Source organism: Patiria miniata, unplaced genomic scaffold (genome assembly GCF_015706575.1).
Source record: "Patiria miniata isolate m_02_andy unplaced genomic scaffold, ASM1570657v1 HiC_scaffold_26, whole genome shotgun sequence".
NCBI classification, from domain to species: Eukaryota; Metazoa; Echinodermata; class Asteroidea; order Valvatida; family Asterinidae; genus Patiria; species Patiria miniata.
Genome location: NW_024037065.1, coordinates 8,922,212 through 8,942,152, shown reverse-complemented (window position 1 = coordinate 8,942,152; position 19,941 = coordinate 8,922,212). Strand labels below are relative to the sequence as shown.

General features: G+C 41.9%; 3 protein-coding genes across 3 annotated transcripts; 1 reads left to right on the top strand and 2 right to left on the bottom strand.

The window, feature by feature from the left end:
* On the top strand, nucleotides 1–2,881 carry LOC119733991 (sushi, von Willebrand factor type A, EGF and pentraxin domain-containing protein 1-like). The gene is made up of 4 exons (XM_038207374.1): nucleotides 1–259; nucleotides 629–802; nucleotides 1,469–1,645; nucleotides 2,147–2,881. Exons 1-4 carry the CDS (start codon nucleotides 190–192, stop codon nucleotides 2,326–2,328), a joined length of 603 nt encoding a protein of 200 aa, XP_038063302.1. The 5' UTR covers nucleotides 1–189; the 3' UTR covers nucleotides 2,329–2,881.
* Nucleotides 2,373–9,997, bottom strand: LOC119733990 (lengsin-like). The gene is made up of 2 exons (XM_038207373.1): nucleotides 9,938–9,997; nucleotides 2,373–5,814 (listed from the first exon to the last, which is right to left on the bottom strand). The coding sequence occupies exon 2, from the start codon at nucleotides 5,773–5,775 to the stop codon at nucleotides 4,567–4,569; it is 1,209 nt and encodes a 402-aa protein (XP_038063301.1). The 5' UTR covers nucleotides 5,776–5,814; nucleotides 9,938–9,997; the 3' UTR covers nucleotides 2,373–4,566.
* A 1,261-nt stretch (nucleotides 9,998–11,258) lies between these two features.
* Nucleotides 11,259–14,206, bottom strand: LOC119733989 (lengsin-like). The gene is made up of 2 exons (XM_038207372.1): nucleotides 14,127–14,206; nucleotides 11,259–13,559 (listed from the first exon to the last, which is right to left on the bottom strand). Exon 2 carries the CDS (start codon nucleotides 13,521–13,523, stop codon nucleotides 12,342–12,344), a length of 1,182 nt encoding a protein of 393 aa, XP_038063300.1. The 5' UTR covers nucleotides 13,524–13,559; nucleotides 14,127–14,206; the 3' UTR covers nucleotides 11,259–12,341.
* Nucleotides 14,207–19,941: the final 5,735 nt, after the last annotated feature.

Below are 19,941 nucleotides of genomic sequence, written 5' to 3'. Positions count from 1 at the left end.
AGACGTCCATGAACAAAGCAACGGCAAACAAAAGTATTATGTGCCACCTTATGCCATGTCATTCTGAACCTGCACTCCCAAACATCGTATCTTGCATTAAAATATCTGACAAAAATAGTTTTGCACCGATTCTGATGAAAGAAAGGCAATTTTTCGTTCAATCTCGGTTACTGAAGACTCGATTTAGCTATGAGGGGCACAGTGGTTGTCTTAGTGGCGGTTTTGTCCGGCATTATTTCGGTTGCATCAGCGACTGAAGGTAAGTACTTCATCTGGCTGTTTCAACCAAAATGGCGTCTCAAACATTTTCCCCGCTCTACATCTTGTGTTTGTAAAAGGGAATGTAATGCTGGGTCTATCTTTATTCGTGTTGATACGTTCACATCACACTTGTTGTTATAGGTAGCAGTTAGCTATATATTTTTTTTAAGATGATCCAACAAAAGTTGATGGGGGATGGCGTGTCCAGGGAGGGGGGATCTCACCCGGCAACATCCATTAAATTTGATGTACATGTAAACACTTAACTGCATCTTCCTTCGTGTCATGCTGCGTAGAACATTAAAAATAGTACTCTACAACAATAGAGTGTTTATAATTTTTGGTGATGTTTTGATTTCTTGTTTAGTTGAATGTTCGGACCCGGGGTTGCCCGACGGAGGCACACGACGGGGCCCGTCTCGCTTCACCCCCGGTAGCAAACTCAGCTTCGATTGTCCCGTCGGCTATGATAGGGTGGGCTCGCCTGTGTCTGTCTGTCAGGACAGCGGTGAATGGTCCCTACCTGTACCCCGATGCATCCGTAAGTAAGATCGTCATCTTTGTAAGCCCCTTCCCAAGTTCCCATATGTACCCCTTGTCCCCCCCCCCCTTTAATATAATTGCAAACAAAACTTTGTATAGAGTTTGAAACTATGATAAAACCACCCACAAACGAACCCCAAATCTCCAGAAAGCGAGAACCTTCCAAATATCCCGGAGGAAAAAATGTTGCAACCTGCATGACGCCACTTCCAATTCTGTGTAAAAAGTCCATGGTTAGTCAATGAAGTTTTCTAAGTATTTCCTAACTAAATTGGAAATGTTTCTCAGTCCCAGATTCATGTCTCATCATCTTTTTTGCATTGAATGACCTTCATTGAGATGACATATGAAGAAAAAAAGTGGCGTCAGGTTGCAACATTTTTTTTCCATCCCGGACATTAGACTCTCTCTGAAATTTACCATCAACAGTTATATGCTTAGGTGAAAACCTTGCCCTGTCCTTCTTGGAATTAAAAGACGCTTCACGATTTATCATCACTTTCACCACTCCATAATGCGTTGTTTAAATACCATCATCAGTTTCATACCATCATCAGTTTCACGACGTGGTCGTCTTTTGCAACATCATCACATATCCCATTATCGTCTCCATCTTGAACAATTCTCACCTTTAAAATAAACATTTTTCCTTTCTTTCCAACAGCCGACTGTCCGCGAATAGCTGCGCCTGTGAACGGCGCCGTGTCCGTCCGTGACGCAGCGCGGAGAAAGTACGGCAGCGTGGCCCGCTTCACTTGTGACCCGGGATACAGTTTGGTCGGCGCCGTCGTTATCACCTGCAATAACGGGCAGTGGAACCGGCCCGTGCCATATTGCTTCGGTGTGTTCACTCGATTTTCAAAGTCTTTTTCCTAATTTTGTTTTCAAAATACCAGCTTAACTATGACTGATTTGAGCTAAAGTGATCATGATTACAATTGTATTCGACTCGAGGTACATTATAATTATTCAATGAATGTCCCTGCCCCCCTCTAAAACTGATAAATCGAGAATTTGTTGAGAAATACAAGATTTTTTTTGGGAAAAATATGTTTTGCCCCCCCTCTAGAAAAAATCCTGGCGACGCCCATGTAGATTTCCCTGTGTAGCCTATTTTTGTGGGATGGGGGTGGGGTTAGGATGGGATGAGGTTGAGGGTGGGGTGAGGTTGGGGGTGGAGTTGGGATGGGGTGGGGTTGAGAGGGGGGCTGTAGTGGGGTTGAGGTGGGGGTTGGGTGGGGTGTGGTTGGGGATGTGGGTGGGTGTGTGGGTGGGGTGGGATTGAGGCTCAAATACTTAAATTTTTAAACCTTCCGTTCCAATCTACTTCGTTTTCTTTCAGCGGACTGTATGGCTGTGGAGGCCCCTTCCAACGCTGGTGTAAGGGGAGGAACAGGTCATGGTGACGTCATCTATTTCAGGTGCCTGGAGGGCTTTCAGCTGATTGGAAAAAGCATGATCACGTGCCAAGATGGCGCCTGGAGTGATGAATACCCAAGATGTGAAGGAAATAGCATGAATTAAAGTCAACCAAATTTAATTCAGATCTTCGCAAATAAATCGTAGCATCATTTTACTTTCATTCCCTTTTATTTAAAGACAATTGTGTAATGTAAACTCAAAATGATTTTAGTCCTCGGTAGTGATATATTCTTATAATTGAAGATGCAACAAATAACGTTGATCGTACGTCTTTTGCGAATTACGTTCGAGTAGCTTCTAAAATCATGAATAACGTCAACTATTTGTTGCTTAAACGAAATGATAATGGTCAGCTCCCCTTATTGCGCCACAGTGCCCTTTAAGTCACTGCGCGAACAGGTGTGTTGTGAGCTGCTCCTTTCATATGCAAATTATTTTACTTTTTACCTTAGTCTGACATGTCTCTGTAACATTATAGGAAAATCTATTAAATCGTAAAGTTCTCGACAAAACAAGATATTGTACTTACATTGTTATTAATATAAGCATTCTATATAATGAATTAAATACAAGGTACACGTAGCTAGACATAACTTTTCAAAATTATACGTTTAGAAAGGTCATACATGAACGTGGTAATAAATTTTGACACGAATTCCAAAATGGCCGAACGCAACTTTTTGATGTGTCCGAGTTTATCGTCTGCAGACCGTGATTTCATGGAATTCAACCACAAGAAGTGGATTGTGGCATGTGCAGTGGTTGATTTCTGGAAGGTTTCGGAGTTGGGAAACAAACACGAATGGATATTTGTTTGCTGTTGGTGTCTTACAAAAGTTACAGACGAAATGAGGAGGATGAACTATTGGTAAGTTTGTTGTCACGGCCATAACTGTTACAACGATATTATACAGTGGTTTATGCTTCTATTCTAAATGCTTACTACTCACCTTTGCACTATGGGGTATGGACTTATGATGTTGATAATTACGTTACTTAGTTTCATACCCAAAACCAAACCATTTTCTTTTCAGCAAGTACAAATAATTCAGTAAAGAATTTAAAAGTGGTTGGATAAGTATAGTTCCGGACTGTGTTTGTGGCATTCGAGGTGAATTTTTTGCACAAGCAACACGACTTGGAGACCGCATCAAAAATGCATTTCCGATTCTCGTCGCGCTGGCGCACATGTCTCTAAAACTAAAAAACTAGTGTATGCGTAGGCCTATTGTCTCCGTGAGTTTATGATTTTGTTTACGCTGTGTCGCCAGTGCCATGAAAACATATTTTTTTTTTGGTGTGCAAGAGGAATAAATCTCGTGTATTCTGTGATGCTTGCTCGGCGATGTCGGCCTATTTGGGAACACTCCATAAAAAGATGGATTATTTTGCATGCAAATTCCAAACGCAAGTGCAAATTTCTTTCCGACGGTTCATAAGTGCAGATATTCTAGTCATTGCCTTCTTTTAGTTTGTTTTTAACATTACTGGGTGAGTCAAAAGAAAGTGACCTTGATTAACTAAATTTGACGCACCAACGAAGTATATATTAAACAAGTATGTTCTTCCACTCACTTGAATAAAAAAGAGAAGAATTACTGAAACTGATCCACGCTATGAGAAGTTTTTAATTTTGAAGTTTGAAGCTATATTGAGCTGAGTGAGAACCAAAAGATTAAAACCCAGGCATTCAGATACAAATGAGATTTGTATAACTTTTGTCGAGACTGAAACATCATTTTTACAGTTAGATTTTGTGTTTTGGATGTAATATTTTTTTCTGAAATAAATGATGGTGATTTTTTTGTCTGTTTTCCTGCGCAAATTGTTGTTCATAAGGCAGGAAAACGCCCTTGTTTCATTGTATTTCAACGGTAAATGAGGAATTTTGTGATGAATTTTGCGATGTTTGTATCGGACATAAGTTGTGAACATAGTAGGCAATTTACTTGAAATTTTCACAGTTACTATTCCATATCACTACTTTATCCCTATGTTATGTTTATAACGAGCCAATTATGTTTGTTAATATTTTTCTCATTAGGTCACTTTCTTTTTGACTCACCCTGTATAAAATAAATCGGCTCATTGTTATAGACGATATTATTATTATTTTAATATACTCTTTTAGTATTCTCTTAAGTTGTTGGTATGCTCTTAATGCATCAGCTCATTTTTTTGCTTCCTCACGATTTCCTTGAAACTATAAGAATATCCTTGTAAGTATCGTATCGTGCATCCATTTCTCTTGTTTGGCTTTAGGCTTCTATATAGCTCAGACATAATTCGATTTTGTTCTACACGTTTTATACTTGCCATTAACAGGTGTGTTTCATACATTTATTCGTCAATGCCCTCGTATTTGGCCTTGAAAAGCTTGATGAAATCTTCCCCTGCCCCCAGGGCATTAATCAGGACCTCATCTGCCTCGAAGGCCTCGCTCGCCTTTCTGTGAAACGTCGGCACCTCTTTCCCGCTTTCGGCACCAGCCTCTGGCAGAGGCAGCTTCTTTTCGATGCCGTCGATTCCGGCCGCCACCACCGCCGCCATCAGGAGATACGGGTTGCATCGGCCTGTACCCTGGCGGGTCTCCACGAAGGTCTTGCCCTCGCCGCCCGCGTGAAGACGCATCGAGGACCCGGAGCCGTCTTTCTCCCACTTGTCGTTCACGGTCTCGGTCTTGGTCGAGCGGTGCTTCCAGCAGAAGTCGGTGGGGAACATGAAGCGAGTGATGGCCGGCATGTGCTCCAGGATCCCGGCCAGCCAGTGCTGAGCCGTCTCGGTCAGGCCGAGGGGGCTCTCCGGGTCGTGCGTCAGGTCTTTCTTACCCTCGGCATCCCAGAGGGAGTGGCGGAAATACAGGAAGCAGTTCTTCTGGAACTGGGGATCGCGAAGATACTTGGAGAAAAAGCTGACGTCGGCGCCTCGGCCGACGGTTGCCTCCTTCATGAAGGTCTTGAAGAGGTGAGCGAAGTCGGCTCCCTTGATTCCTGGCTCCTCCTTGTACGTACCATCGATGTAGTTGGGGAGCTTGCCGGTTTTGAGGAACAACGGCTCCATCCCGATACCTTGCAGGGTGTTGAGGAAACTGGCGAGAAGCTCAGCAGAGATGCTGTCTCCTGGCGCCACCAGGTAGAACTCGAGATGGAAGGCCGACTTGAGAGTGAAGCCCAGCTCTCCCAAGCGATCCAGCTGCTTGCGTGCGATGTGGCGAGGGTAGGTGGGCAGGGGACTGCCATCAAGATGAGGCTCAGCTAGGGTCAAGGCCAACCCATCACTGAGAGGAAGCCTGAAGAGGGTGCTGTCAAAATCAGGCTTGAGGACGCCAATCTTGTCGTGGTAGACACTCTTGTAGGTGCTGTCGGTGTCGTGGAAGATTCCCGGGAGTGGAAACTCCAGCCCTTCTGTGGCCAACTCGTGGTATTTATTCTGGGGGACAACTGTCGATTGGGACCGGTCGAAGAGGTCGGAGATCTCGAAGCGTATGTTTCTGGCACCCAAGTTCCTCATTCGCATGATGATGGAGTCTGCATCTTCTTTGTCGGCCATGGTATTGTCTTGATGATGTTGTATCTTTTCTTCCAACGCCTGTAGAAAATGAAATACAAACAAAATCCATGAGTAGTGATTTCTCAGTTATAATGTATCAATGGAAAAAACCACGCATTTATAACCAGAACCACTCGTTTAATATAAATTACAAATGAAATAATGAATTTCGATGTTACGTCGCTACACTCAATTGTTTGCAGCCCGCTTCGCACCATGGGAAATATACATCTTTCAATAAAATATGTCAATCAATTATTCCTGAACCCAAAAATATTGCAGTAAGGGTAGGACTATCGTAAAATACAAGTCGTTCTAGAACTCATTTACTCCCGACACTAAACCATATATACAAATGCAAAATGTCACACTATTTTGCACTAGTTTGTGGTGTGCCCATTTTTGGGATACATTTGTTTTTCATAATGTTTGTTAAGCACCTTAACCCTCCGACGCAGACGGCCCATTGACTAACACACTTACAGTAAGGGGTCCCTCCGGGGACCCAGACATTTAGCGCCTTGGTTTGAGGCTACACAACACTGTATATATATGTATACAATCTCGACATGTCTGTAGACTATAAATAAGGAGGTCATTGACAGGAAACAGATGTTGTATACATAGTCTGTGGTCAAGTCGTGCACTTGGCTACCCGCAAGTGACTTTGTTTTGTGCACGTGTATATGGGCAGCCCAGGTTGTCAGGCTCAGATATGCCTGACCGGGGTCACACACTAAAGGTGACTGCATATATCCGTAGCGGGTGCCTCTGGCTAGGATTAGATGGAAGATCACCAGAATTGGTTTGAAATTTTTTTTTTATTAAGGTAATTAACCAAATTGGGTCCCCAAAAGGGCTAGTTTCTGCGTCGGAGGGTTAAAACGAAACACTGAACTTCTTTTCATCTATATGACAAAGTCGTATTTTATTCATGTCCTCGTATAAATGTCAAGGGTTTGAAAATCCTTAAGTTCAGCATTTGTGAAACGTTACACTTCCTTCTTCCTCAAACCTCTGAAACTTCACGCCTGCAATCCTTTACCCCGTGCCGAGTATGAACTTCAGGAAATATAGGTTTTCCCGCCCAACTTCGTAAACTTAGCATCTGAATTAACGATAGGTTCATTCAATTTAGGGCGAAATTGATTGACGAACTAGATCTCCATTCAAAGAGCAAAAAGGATCGTTCAATTTAACTTCATGAGCAAATAATTGCACACATTTGTAAAACATAATTGAAGAGTCAACATTCAATTTGGAAAAACATGCAAAAGGCGTTCAAATTCGCGCGGACTCTCCGCGGTAAGCGTTTCGGGCTTTCAATTTCGTGAATAGGCAAGCATCTGTGACACTTGTGCAATGTTTTTCATTTAATGTTAATTTTCTGATACGTAATTTGTTTTGTTTTAAATAATCATGAAAAGAACGAACAACACCTATATTAGAAGTAAAATGAAATAAAACAGCCGAAAGTATATATTTATAACACAACGGATTAATAAATGAAAAAAGGAGGGGACATGCAAAAAGGAGAAACAAAAGATGAATGAAAAATGGAGAGACAAAGAAGTACTTGCAAAATGTGATAAATAAAGAAATTAAGCCATTGCGAACAAATTCCGAATAATTTTAATTGGCATACCTCACATAAATCATGCACATCTGAGTATGTAAACACCGGCACTAAGGACAAAAGGGTAAGGGCACAAACGAAGGGTCCACGACTGACCGATTGAAATTCGTGTACAAAACCAATGAGAGCTGTTGCTACAAAGTTAAAAGAGTACAAACAAAGAAATGAGGATTAGGGACCCGATTGGCGGTGTTTACAAAGATGGATGTGTGGGTGTGCGTTTGTTGTATGTAAAAATAACAACTTATTCAGTAAACTCTATTTAGTCAATATAAGCATCGTCCATTTCAGTTTTACTCATAAATATTGTACTTTCATTTTCCAATTTGAAGGCTGAAAGTGCGAAAATGATTGCCCATAGACGAAAATGAAAGTAAAATTCAGGAGGGTAGGCTCCTTCTAGTCGCCCAGCGCCAAATCGAATGACGGCTATGCATCGTCTAATTGAATGCAGCTAGTTTTAAATTGAATGCGTGAAAGTACACAATTCAAAGTCTGCAAACGAAATTGAAGGCTCAAAGTGTGAAAATGAATCATGAGAACAACGAGCTGAGAAAAATCGCTCGGAAACGAATGCACGTTAATGAATTTGACTGCTGTTTTGCTGAATTCGGCCGGGAAAACCTATATTAAATTCTTTTTGCTGAACCCGAGTTCTTGTTGTAACCATTCCTCTTTATACAGAGATACCTGATATGTGAGTTAATACGGTAGTGCCATGCCGCAGTGTTCATTTCAAAAGATTATTTCATATCTAGAAAAAAAAACAATGAAGCTACCAAACAAATCAAATAAAGACAGACAAGCTTTCACGATTATTTTCACATAGAAAGCTGCAGTGTTTAGAACAAAATGTCAAATGTTTTTCATTTTTTAAGCATCTTGAAACCGAAACATTGTCATTGATATTTGTCTGTGACAAATGGTTATTATTCATGTCCACGTATAAATTCCCAGGGATGAAAATCCTTCAGTTCAGTGATTGTGAAAGACACTTCCTTCTTCCTCAAACCTTGGACAAAATGCACGCTTGCAACCCTTTACCCCGTGCCCAGTAAACTTCCGGAAATATTGAATTACTTTTTCTTCACCCGAAATCTCATTTGCTCTTTATACAGAGATAATTATATTCACACTGATATTGATATGTAGGCTTTAGCAGTGTTTATTAGAATGCCAAGCCAGGTTGCTATTTTCCAAAAGTTTTATTGAAGTTTTCCAAAAGTTTTATTGAAGTTGATACCCCGTGTTCTTCTTGTTTTTTCCCCTCTGAACGACTTTTCAATGTGTATGTTTTGTTTTGACCAAACAACTACTTTATTCCGAGTTTGGGCGTCCGAAACCCTCTGAAGAAGGGGTTTTCATTTTGCGCACAAATGAACCTGCCCTACGAGAGCCGACTGATTGTCTGGCAGCCAATAATTCGAGTTTTGGGAAGGAATAAATCAATAAGTAAACGTTGGTTGATTTTTGTCGTTCGATAACTTCGATGTCTCATTCAAAAGTGAGTAACTTTTATATTGCTAGGAAAAAGCAATTGAAAAAAACCCCAAATCTATATTTCGAAGTGACACTCGAAAGTAGAACGGGAAACGTACCAACGCTATAATGTAACAAATTAAAGGATGGTATGTGTTCACAAGTTGTTCACATGCGGCGAATCCGCCCCCCCCCCCCCCCCCCCCCCCATCTACCCCTCGTAGCGGGCGAAGCGCGGGGGCCTCGTCTTTAATATTCAGTACATTGATGGAACTTCAAATCAAAAATGTGGCTTGTTTTGGTGTGCGGGCCGGGGCATATGAGGGAACGACAGGGTGTTTAGAATTAATAGTGAAGCTTGTCTTTGTTAATGTATTGGTGGCATAGCGCTAGCGCTTGGGACTCAAGCAACCGCCCCAATCTGTGAAACCACGCCCACATAATGACATCCATTCACTTACCAGAAGTTGATGCTATAAAGTCGTTCTTCTTTGAAATGGATACATCGATGTTTGGGTAGTTTTGTACAAATTGTCATTACATATCCGGACGTCTTGCCGAGACGGAGATTCGACTATACCCCAACACAGTTTCCTTTCACGAGCAATTATAAGCGTTCCCCTTACGAGCAATAGTAGGCGTAAGACAAAATTATCGTAGGCCTATCGCTGTTTATAAGATAAAATATTCCTATACACATCACTGAAACTCGAAATAAAATGTAACATTGCTCTGCGATGGCAACATGCACACAATTATTTAAACAGTGCTAACAAAAGGTCAATCTTTTGTAGTGTATGCAGGGCCCCAAGGGAAACCAGTTTTAAACTGTGTGGGTATACCCTGGGTAAAGAAATATAATACATAAATAAATAAATAAATAAATCTATTCTAAACCACATGTTTCATTCAAAATATACAATTCGATTTTCAGGTCTATTTCTGATGGTTAGGTTTTGCCCTCCATCGCCGTTATAATTATTACAAGTACCTGCATGAAAATTACATCGCGCCGATGCAAAAAGTTCATCAAGAGTTAATACTTACAGAATCGGACACCAAGCTGCCAACTTTGGAGGTTCTTGCTTCTTAATGCGCGTTTCATTTTACACGACGCAGCTTTTATATATTTGACGTGGCGGAAGCTACAACTTTAGTTCCGTGTTTCTGGGGTTTCGGCTTACCTATAAGGAAGTTTCAGAAGTAATCGTGCATTTTTTTGTATAAAGTTTTTTTCCAAACAGGTAAAGTTGAAGAATCCGGGAAGTAGGAAGTGTGACACATATTCAGACAAAGATAGCGATCATAAAACTAGGAGTGGTATTTTTTTGGGAGATATTTCCTATTTACCTTAATCTAAAATCAACTTCAAAACCTTTGGTCAACAATGTGGCTTTATCAGTATTTTAAGAACCGAAAACTGTACTCATGAACATTTATTTGTGGCACATAGAGCCTACTTTAGTGTCGCTATCGTTATCAATATTTGACTATCCACTGTGCATTTAATCTCCATAAATCCTTTTCCTCAGCTATTAGTAATTACTTGCAAATAAAGTTGATCTAATGATAACAATGTGTATTACAGCGCGCGTGTCCACCAGTATTGGTGCTCAGCTCAAGGTGCTACATTATTATTACCCTGCTCATTGGGCCAACATCTCAGCTCCCTTGGAATATATACCGCTCGATGCCATTTCGGCGCAAAGCAGCTCAGTAAAACAGATCACAATAACCATCCCTACCCTCACAGGTACCCAGTTTACTCCTGGGTGGGGAGAAGCAATGAGTGACAAAGTGCCTTGCCCAAGGGCACGCGCACCGTAGCCGCAGGCTGGACTCGAACCCACAACCTGCAGAATTACCCGCAGCCCATGCACGAGTTCATTGCCCCAGATGCAGACCACGAGACCACGGCACTCCAATAGTTGCTGATTCGAAAAGCGGCTGAGGTTCACAGTATCTTCATTCACAGTTCTGATCGAGTTATCAATGCATTCCGTGTATACAACTGTTTTTATTTTCCTATAACAAACATGGTTTCTGCATTAAACTACAGCTTAGGTTCTATAAGATTTCGTGCCGTATACAATCAAACATAATGTCATTGTTTTACAATTTGCATCTTTACCAAATAAAAAAACAGCGACTACTCGTTTACTGTATGATGATTAATGTATCACCTTGTAAATATGTTTAAAGCTAAACATCACGTGTCTCATTCCTAAACGTCAATATCCAATGCTTAAAGGGAAGATACAACATTTGCAAAAATAAAAAAAAACCCGAAATGATCCAATTATCACGAAATACCTTACTGGATTGTTTGGGAATAACAGTCTAAAGCATCCTGTCAAATAGTGCTCCTGGTGTGCTGACATTTTCAAGAAAAATTGTATTTTTCCAACGCTGGTCAGCCGACCAGCGCTGGAGAAAACCGGCTATTTTCAAAACTACTCCATATTCCTTACATCTGGTAATTCCACATTTTCTTTGCAATTGATTACACACATGTGAACGGGTACAAGCCAGCTAAATTGATACTCTGGCAATACAATTCCCCAGAGTCTATAAATTGCTCCATTTCATCTTAAGTGGGGTCAGGGAACCAGACTACAAGAATATAATTGGTTTTCTTGGTTTTTCCAGCATCTACAAGCCAAAAACGCGAAACAAGTCAGTTTAACAATATTTGCTAAAACATATAAATCCTCCATATGCACTTATTTCTGCCAAAGCCCATGTTATACATTCCCTTTAACCGTCCATTGATACTCTAAACATGCTTAGTATGTTTTGTGTAAAATTCACTGACTGAGTACCCCTTTAAACACGGCGTGTTCTTGTAAACAACAATCAAACTATAAATCGTCACATGCAATCCGATTTTAGATTTCACTCCTAGCGATAAACACTTATAATGAAAGCAGCTTAATATTTGAAAATACTAATACATGCATAGCGAAAAGTACCATTTTTCCCCGTGAGATGGATTACAATGAGCTATTATAACGATAGCTGTTCATAGTCTTGGATAATATAAGTTATACCATGAATTCTAAGCATTCCCCCATGTATTTTACGTTAGGAACTATTCCAATATGATGGAAGAATGTGACAACTGCCATTTAATGGTGTTCATTGACAAAATAGAGTCAAATGTACTTTTTTTTCATTCGATGTTTGTTGGCACTGAGTTATACGATTTATTCTAAACATTTCACCATGTATTTTACGTTCACGTTAATGGTAGAACTAGAATGTGACAACCACCATTTAATGGTGTTCACCAACATATAGAGTCAAATGCACTTTATCATTCAATGTTTATTATATAAATGCGATTCATTTTAAACTAAAAATGCTGCTTTTAATTTATTTGACGTCGTCATAACTTTGCCTGCTGTCGTTAATATTACCTTGAAATGTGACAGACATCTACGCCATCATATTACATATAACTCAGCGTCCCTTCCATGAGATCGAGGAAATCTTTTTCTGGGACAAATGCTGCCATCAAGACCTCGTCTGCCTTGAAGGCCTCGGTGGCCTTATCAACACTCGAGGGCATCTCTTTGCCATCGGTGCCAGCTTCTGGAAGAGGCAGCTTCTTTTCGATGCCGTCGATCCCGGCTGCCACCACCGCTGCCATCAGGAGATAAGGGTTGCATCGGCCCGTGCCCTGGCGGGTCTCCACGAAGGTCTGGCCCTCACCGCCCACGCGAAGACGCAGTGAGGACCCGGTGCTGTCCTTATGCCATCGGTTGTTTGGGGCAAGAGGTTCAGACGCGGGCCAACAGGATGTAGTTGGGAAAGTGAATCGGGTGATTGCCGGCATGTGCTCCAGGATTCCCGCCATCCAGTGCTGTGCAGCTTCTGACAGTCCCAGCGGACTGTCTGGATCAGTGGTGAGGTCTTTCTTGCCGTTGGCGTCCCAGAGAGAGTGGCGGAAATACAGGAGATATGGATTCTCCAAGAAGGATACATCGTAGAGGAAGGTACCCGCGGCCTCTCGGATGAAGGTCTTGAAGTACTGGGCGTAGTCGGCTCCCTTGATCCCTGGAACCGCTTTGTAGGTTCCATCCATACGGTCGGCCGCTGTGCCAGCGTGCAAGCTCTCTACTTCGAAATCCTTGCCGATGCGATCTGAGAAGTCGAAGAATTGCTTGATGAGGACCTCTCGGTTGAAGCGCTCAAAATCGTCTTTCCTAGCTTTCAGGGAGAACCCGAGACGGAAGGAAGACTTGAGAGTGAAGCCAAGCTCCGCTAGACGGCTGAGTTGCTTCCTGGCGACGCACCTTGAGTAGCTTGTCATGGGGCCGCCGTGGATGTAGGGCTCGGCCAGGACATAAGCCATGCTTCGGTGGAACGGATGCCGGAGGATAGCGCCGGTAGGGTCAGCCCGAAGGGTGCAGATCTTGTCGAAGAACTCGCTCGAAATACCTCCGTTTTCTTTGACTACTGCACGGACGGGAAGCTCTACCCCGTCCTCCACAGCTTCCTCAAGCTTGCTGCGGGAAACACAAACGGTCTGGGGCCTCCCGAAGAAGTCGCATACCTCGAAAAGAAACAAGTCGGCGTCGACACTCTTCAGACGCTCGACAACGGAAAGGAAGCTCTGGAAGTCGGCCATCTTCTGAACAGAAACGTGCCAGCGAGGTTTCACAAACTGCAGAAAGAAATGCAGATGAACAGATATTTTCAAAGGTAGTGGAGGTGCACAGGTAATAATTTTCTAAAGGATTGCACATGCGGGCCTTTGGCTATAATGATCAAGTCACACACTTATATTTCACTGAAATTTCAAGAAATATTCAAGAAATCCAAAATTCAATTACCCGTGTCCCTTAGTTTAGCTTTGAATTGGAGGTTGTATTGTTCTACAATTCTTTTGCACCATTCATATTTTCCATTATGCATCAAGCTTTCGGATGAAGCATTTGCTCCCGGGGTCTACCCGATGTTCCCCATTACCGATGTTCCCCACTACCGATGTTCCCTGAAATCCTTAGGATTAGGGTTAGGGTTAGGGTTAGGGTTGGGGTAAGGGTTAGGGTTAGGGCTAGGGTTGGAGTTAGGGTAATAGGGTAGGGATTTCGGGGAACATCGGTATTGGGGAACATCGGTATTGGGGAACATAGGTATGCACCCTTTGCTCCCTATTATAGTTGACAACTGCAAAACGGCTTTTGAAACTTATAATAAAAATCTAGGGTGTATAATCAATGATACTTACCGTATGGTCTGCCAACAAAAATAACGGTTCTTGAAATTTCAATTATTTCAGATGAAACCCACCGCTCAGTGCTCTTTTATACGTTTCCTGCAATATTGCTAAAATTATATATGTATGGTGCCTTTGAGAGACGAAACTCACACGGTGTTTCGTTTTCGACAAAAAAACCCGCATGTTTTCCTGGATTCAATAACTGTTGAAGGACGTTTCATTGTCAACTCGTGAGATTATGAATAGGGTCAAATGTAAAGCAAAGTTTCATTATGACTGCACGGAACCGACAGATTCATGTTATTCATGTTACCAAATAAGGTATTCAATTGTCCTGTCCGCCTCTATTGTCATAATTTTCCCCTCGTATTTCCTTGTTTCATTGTCGAGATTTTAGGTGTATATTATGAATATACTTCCTCTTTTTTGGGGGGGGGGGTCCGGAGGTGGTGGGGTTTAGAAGAGGGGCATCTGAGTTTTTGAGAGGGGGTGTTGCTGAGTAGTTCATAAAGGAGCAAGGCAAGCCATTCAACTCAACTTCTGTTTTATCACGTTTTTGTCCGCCCTGCTCCTCTTCATGGTCCTGAGAGTGGACATTGGTTTGGTAGAAGAACTAATTACGTCTCTCCATCTAATTCTACCTCCATGGTCTCTCTAAGAGCTGTGTCTTCGCAGCATAGCCTACCTCAAAATCCGAAGTGGTTCGACTTTAGTTTCAAGAGTGCACATGGCTTGGAAGCATTCTCTCCGAAATGGACCGATCCATTCCTGGAGACAACACTCCACTTTTGGTGGTGTTGAGTACCTCCGGTCTCCTGCCCCCGTTTGACTCGCTCGGGGCTCTGTTGCCGTGTTCTTTCATCAAGGGCAACGGTCTGCTTCTTGGGATAGGTCCCGTGGTCGTCATCGGCTTACTTGGACAAAGCAGATCCCCGCTTCAAAGTAGCCTTGACCAAGGCTATCAGCTTGTTCCCATACGAACTTGTTCCCGCTACTGCACACCGCGCGCGCCGCGACACAATCACTAGTTGTACTATACCGTTAGCCTCAACGACCCTTGCGTGTGCTTTGTGTGCATGTACGTACGCCCCACACACACTTCCGCAAACAGCCGTACGTACAGCAAGTCGAGGCGGAAGATAGCCTTGACGCAACCGTGGCGAATTCTTATGTGTTTCTTTATAGTTTCGACCGAAATCGGCCGAAAATTTCTGATGCGCATATATTACACGATATCCAATCAAAGCCCGTAAACTTTGACCCGCGATATACATATTCATGACCCGCAAATTACTGGTCCCATTTTAAACCATTTCTCCAGTTTTATTACAAACAAATAAAATATGCCGCTATATGAGTGAACAATTGTTCAAAATGATATATTTCCAATGTATTGCGAATTGGACAGTTCAAGACAGTCCGCCGACGTTTTGTCGGTGCAACAGCGTACATTATCACGCCGCTACCTGCCCGTGCTATTCTGACAGCGAATGTAGGGAACAGGTCAACTCGGACCCAGGTCAAATCGTACCCATTTAATCGAATGCAGGTTAACTCGTATCAATAAGCACCCGTATGAATTAAGTGCAAGAAACGAGCTACTGACTTTGAGATGGAAATATACGAAACTGTCAGGTACATGGTGAAAAAAAAACTCTCCCTGAATTTGCAACATACATGTACATCTCATACGTACGACACATGTATTTTAACGCGTACGTATGAATCGTATGTCGTACCTACGACATACATACGACATGTAAGTCGTAGATGTAAATCGCACAAGATACAAGTCGTTCTCACAAGATATGTTGTATGTACGACATAATCGACAAACAAGTCGAACATACGAGTTACAATTCATATTTTGTACACACGAGATATTAAGTCGTACTTATATATACGACTTTGTCGTATGCGACATATATCGTACCCTGTCGAATCGACTTATGCACGACATATATGTCGTACCGGCACCTGTCGACATTATGTCATATGTTTGATATGTCATACCCTGTCGACATATATGTCGTAACCTGTCGAAATATTAGTCGTACCCTGTCGAAATATGTCGTACCCTGTTGATATATTAGTCGTACATACGACATATAACTTATAAGTTGTTCATACAACTTATAAGAATAAGTTTGCTGAAGGAGAGATACCTCTCCCCCCCCAAAAAAAAGTCAGCGGTAGATACATACTCAATAGTGTGAGCGCTTTTTTGGCCACTGAACGTGAAAGCGCAGCGTGTCTCACTGTATGGCGCCAGCCGGGCCGGTGCCTACAGTGGACGGCCCCAACGTGGCCTCTGTGCATGCTGACATCGTTTTTGCCGGCGTGCGGTTTTGTACCGTTTGCCGTTTTTTGAAGGTCTAATTTTTCATCCTTTTCATTTCATTTTCGACCCAAAATATGTGTAACTTTATAAATATTATTCTACTATTATTTAAGATTTTAAGGGGGTGTTTTACAATAATTATTGTTACCACAGGCCGTCTGGTTTATAAACCTTTGGTCGTATTATGCAATTTAATAAATATTCATATTTTTGTCAGCCGTTATCCAATGAGAGAAGACTATTTACCATAGCGCGAATAATTATCATATTCAGCATACACGGTTGCGTCAAGGCTATCTTCTGCCTCGACTTACTGTACGGCTGTTTGCGGAAGTGAGTGTGGGGCGTACGTACATGCACGCAAAGCACACGCAAGGGTCGTTGGGGCTAATGGTATAGTACAACATTGTGTTGCTGGGCGCGCCGTGTGCGGTAGCGGGAACAAGCTCATATGGGAACAAGCTGATAGCCTTGGTCAAGGCTACTCCAAAGCGGCCCTCCTCGTGTTGCCAGGGGACCGCTCTTTCTCCGTTGCCGGACCCCGAACAGGGATGTACAGTCCAGTCCATAACAACTCCAGCTGCTAGTTACAGTGGATGGACAAAAACAACAGAATGCCCCACCTGTTAAAGCTCATTTGAGTAGCTTGTGACTAGAATTGGGACTGGAGGACTTGTGATGGACTTGCATGAACTTGCAGAGACTTGTAAAGGACTCGAATACATCACCAAACCCCAACACGGAACTCTCTCCCCATCACCATCGGGATGCCGGGATGCATCGTCTGTTGAACAGCTTAAACGGCTTCTATTCTAATCTGATTTGATTTGATTTATCACTCATCATAATTATAATAATGAATATTTTAATTAACGGACTATACAAATCTCACTTTATCCCAGTTCTGTTGATATAGCGCTTTGCATCATTGGCAAACGACCTATACAAATACCAGTTGTTACTTTATTTATTATTGATATTTGCTGTGAAGCTTCCACCGAGTGAATTTTGCTCTCTTGCACTCGACTGGGGAAGTTTTGGACTAGACCACTGTGTAAGACCTGTCTTGTGCAACCTTATGTTAGCATCAGTCGTAATAGTAATAGCGGCCCTATCGTTGGACGAACATCTGCATGCATTTTGTTTATTTTAATATAAGGTGATAAAATCATCATCACTTTCACGAAACGCTGGGTTTCCTATTATGATAAATCACCTTGGAGAACTGACGAAATGATCATCCGTCGTTCACAGCTATTACTTAGGCGTCAAAACTCCCAACCCACTAATTATCACCGAGCAAGGCCACACGTGGAAATTATTACAAAATTCGATGACCACACTTTTGCAAGATGACAGCTCATGCTTTTATGCTGCGGGAATGAACGATTGAATGCTTGTATTTCCATTCGAGAATTAACGATTTGAATTGATCGCGACATCAGGAGTCAACAAATTAAGAAAAATATGAGGGAAGGTTGCTTGGGATTTTTGTGTGCGTTGCAGCCCCATCCAGCCTATGTACTTGGACGCTATAACAGAGCAGTGAAATTCATGCACCCCCTCCAAAAAAATTGCCTTTTGAACGTTGTGTTTCTCAGAAAATATGCTCAGTGTGATTGAAATGTTAAATTATAACGGCAGAAGAAATTCTAAACTTCATGTCAGTAAAAAAAATATCGCCGTCATCGATGTCGAAAGTCAATACTGGTTACTGGTTAAGCTGCATCTTAAAGTCGGGAAGAAATCGTTCGAAAACTTCCCCAAATCTATGTAGTTATTTCAGTGTCTAGGAATCTCCTGAAGTTGTTATTTCACGAGTTGTTGGACACTTATATCTAAGTATCTTCCGAATTTCAATTTGATCAGTTGTTGCAAACGCATGTGTAACACCTTGAACTATCTTCAGGAAAATTTCGACCAGGATTTTTTCCGACCAAACCCACGTGCATGGTTTTCAGGCGGGCCGATTTTGGCCCGGGCAACAGTGACGAAGCGCATATTAGCATATTCATTAGCGTCACTCGGCGTGACTTCGCGTGGGTCTCGGTATCGACCAAAGGAAGCCGGCAAAAAGGGTGATATTTATTAATTAATAAGTCGCGAAGGAGGCTATTTTGTAAATTTTAACTGCATGTCAGTTATTCTTTTACCTTAATTATATTCGTGAGGCTTGAAAAGATTGACAGATATTGCAAACACCAGTGTAACAACACGTATGCACGTAACCAGGCCTATTTTCCAATTGCAACGGAAAGTACTGAACATTATCAAAACGACATACTTGGATCATTATAAGGGAAACAAACCCTGAAAGTTGCATGAAGATACGGTCTTCCAGACGGAAGATATTTTCAAATATTTTCATCGATTTTCAAAGATTGTCTGTGTGCATGTTGTTTTATTCAAAATAAAGTATTACCTAACTTTAGAAATCGGCCTTCGCAACCACGTGGCTGCATCAGTGACACAATGACGCTACCGGTCGATTTTGCGCACACTTGAACTGAGCACTGGGGGGGGGGGGGGGGGGGGGGGTATATAATGCTCGACCACCAGTAACCTGATAGAAGTACTTGGGACAGATGTCTATGCTCGCATCACTTCGCGCACACGCAGACCTTCGAGATTGTCGCAAGCTATTTTTACCTCTCAAGAATTTTACAGGACGTCACTCTTGCTATATACATCTCCTGCCTATCAAACATTCCAAGAAACACCTACGGGCTGACAAGGTAAGGGGTCTTTTAAACAATTTTCTCCAACATAGATAAGGCCTATTAATACATTCCCCCCATGTTGACCAATAATTGTAACTATAATATGGATTACTGTGGCCCACTATTATGGATACTACGAAATTTCTTTAAGACGTTTCCCACTTATTATGCGTATGCAGAATAGAACACATTTTGTTCTTTTGGTTTTTTTTGATGTAGCCTACCACTTATTTTGTCACGCTGATGTTGTAAGTACTCTAAGAGGGTGAGTCAAAAAGAGAGTGACCTGGGGTAATGATTTTTTTCTTAACAAGCATCAAATCTAATACACGAATGAAGAACGGCTTAAGAGAGCATGTTCTTGCACTCGTCTGAGAAGAAAAAAAGAGAGTAACTGAAATCGATCCATGCTGTCGGAGGTTTTGCTTGTTTTAAAAAAGAACCTCTTTTTTTTTTTATAGCTGTCCATGGAATACCATATGAAGCTATTGAGCTGACTGAGAATTACAGACTACACACACGCATTCAAATACAAATGGGATTTCAATCATTTCAGTCAATACTGGAACATTATTTTTACTGTCAGATTTTGTGTTCTTAATATGACGAACAAGTCCACTTTTTTTCTGAAATATTGATGGCGATTTTTGTTCATTCATGGAGGTGGGAAAAGGTTTATGTTTCATTTTATTTAATGATCATTCATCAGTTTGTAGAACGGTAAATGATCAGTGTTGGACAGCTGATTTTTGTGATCTTTTTA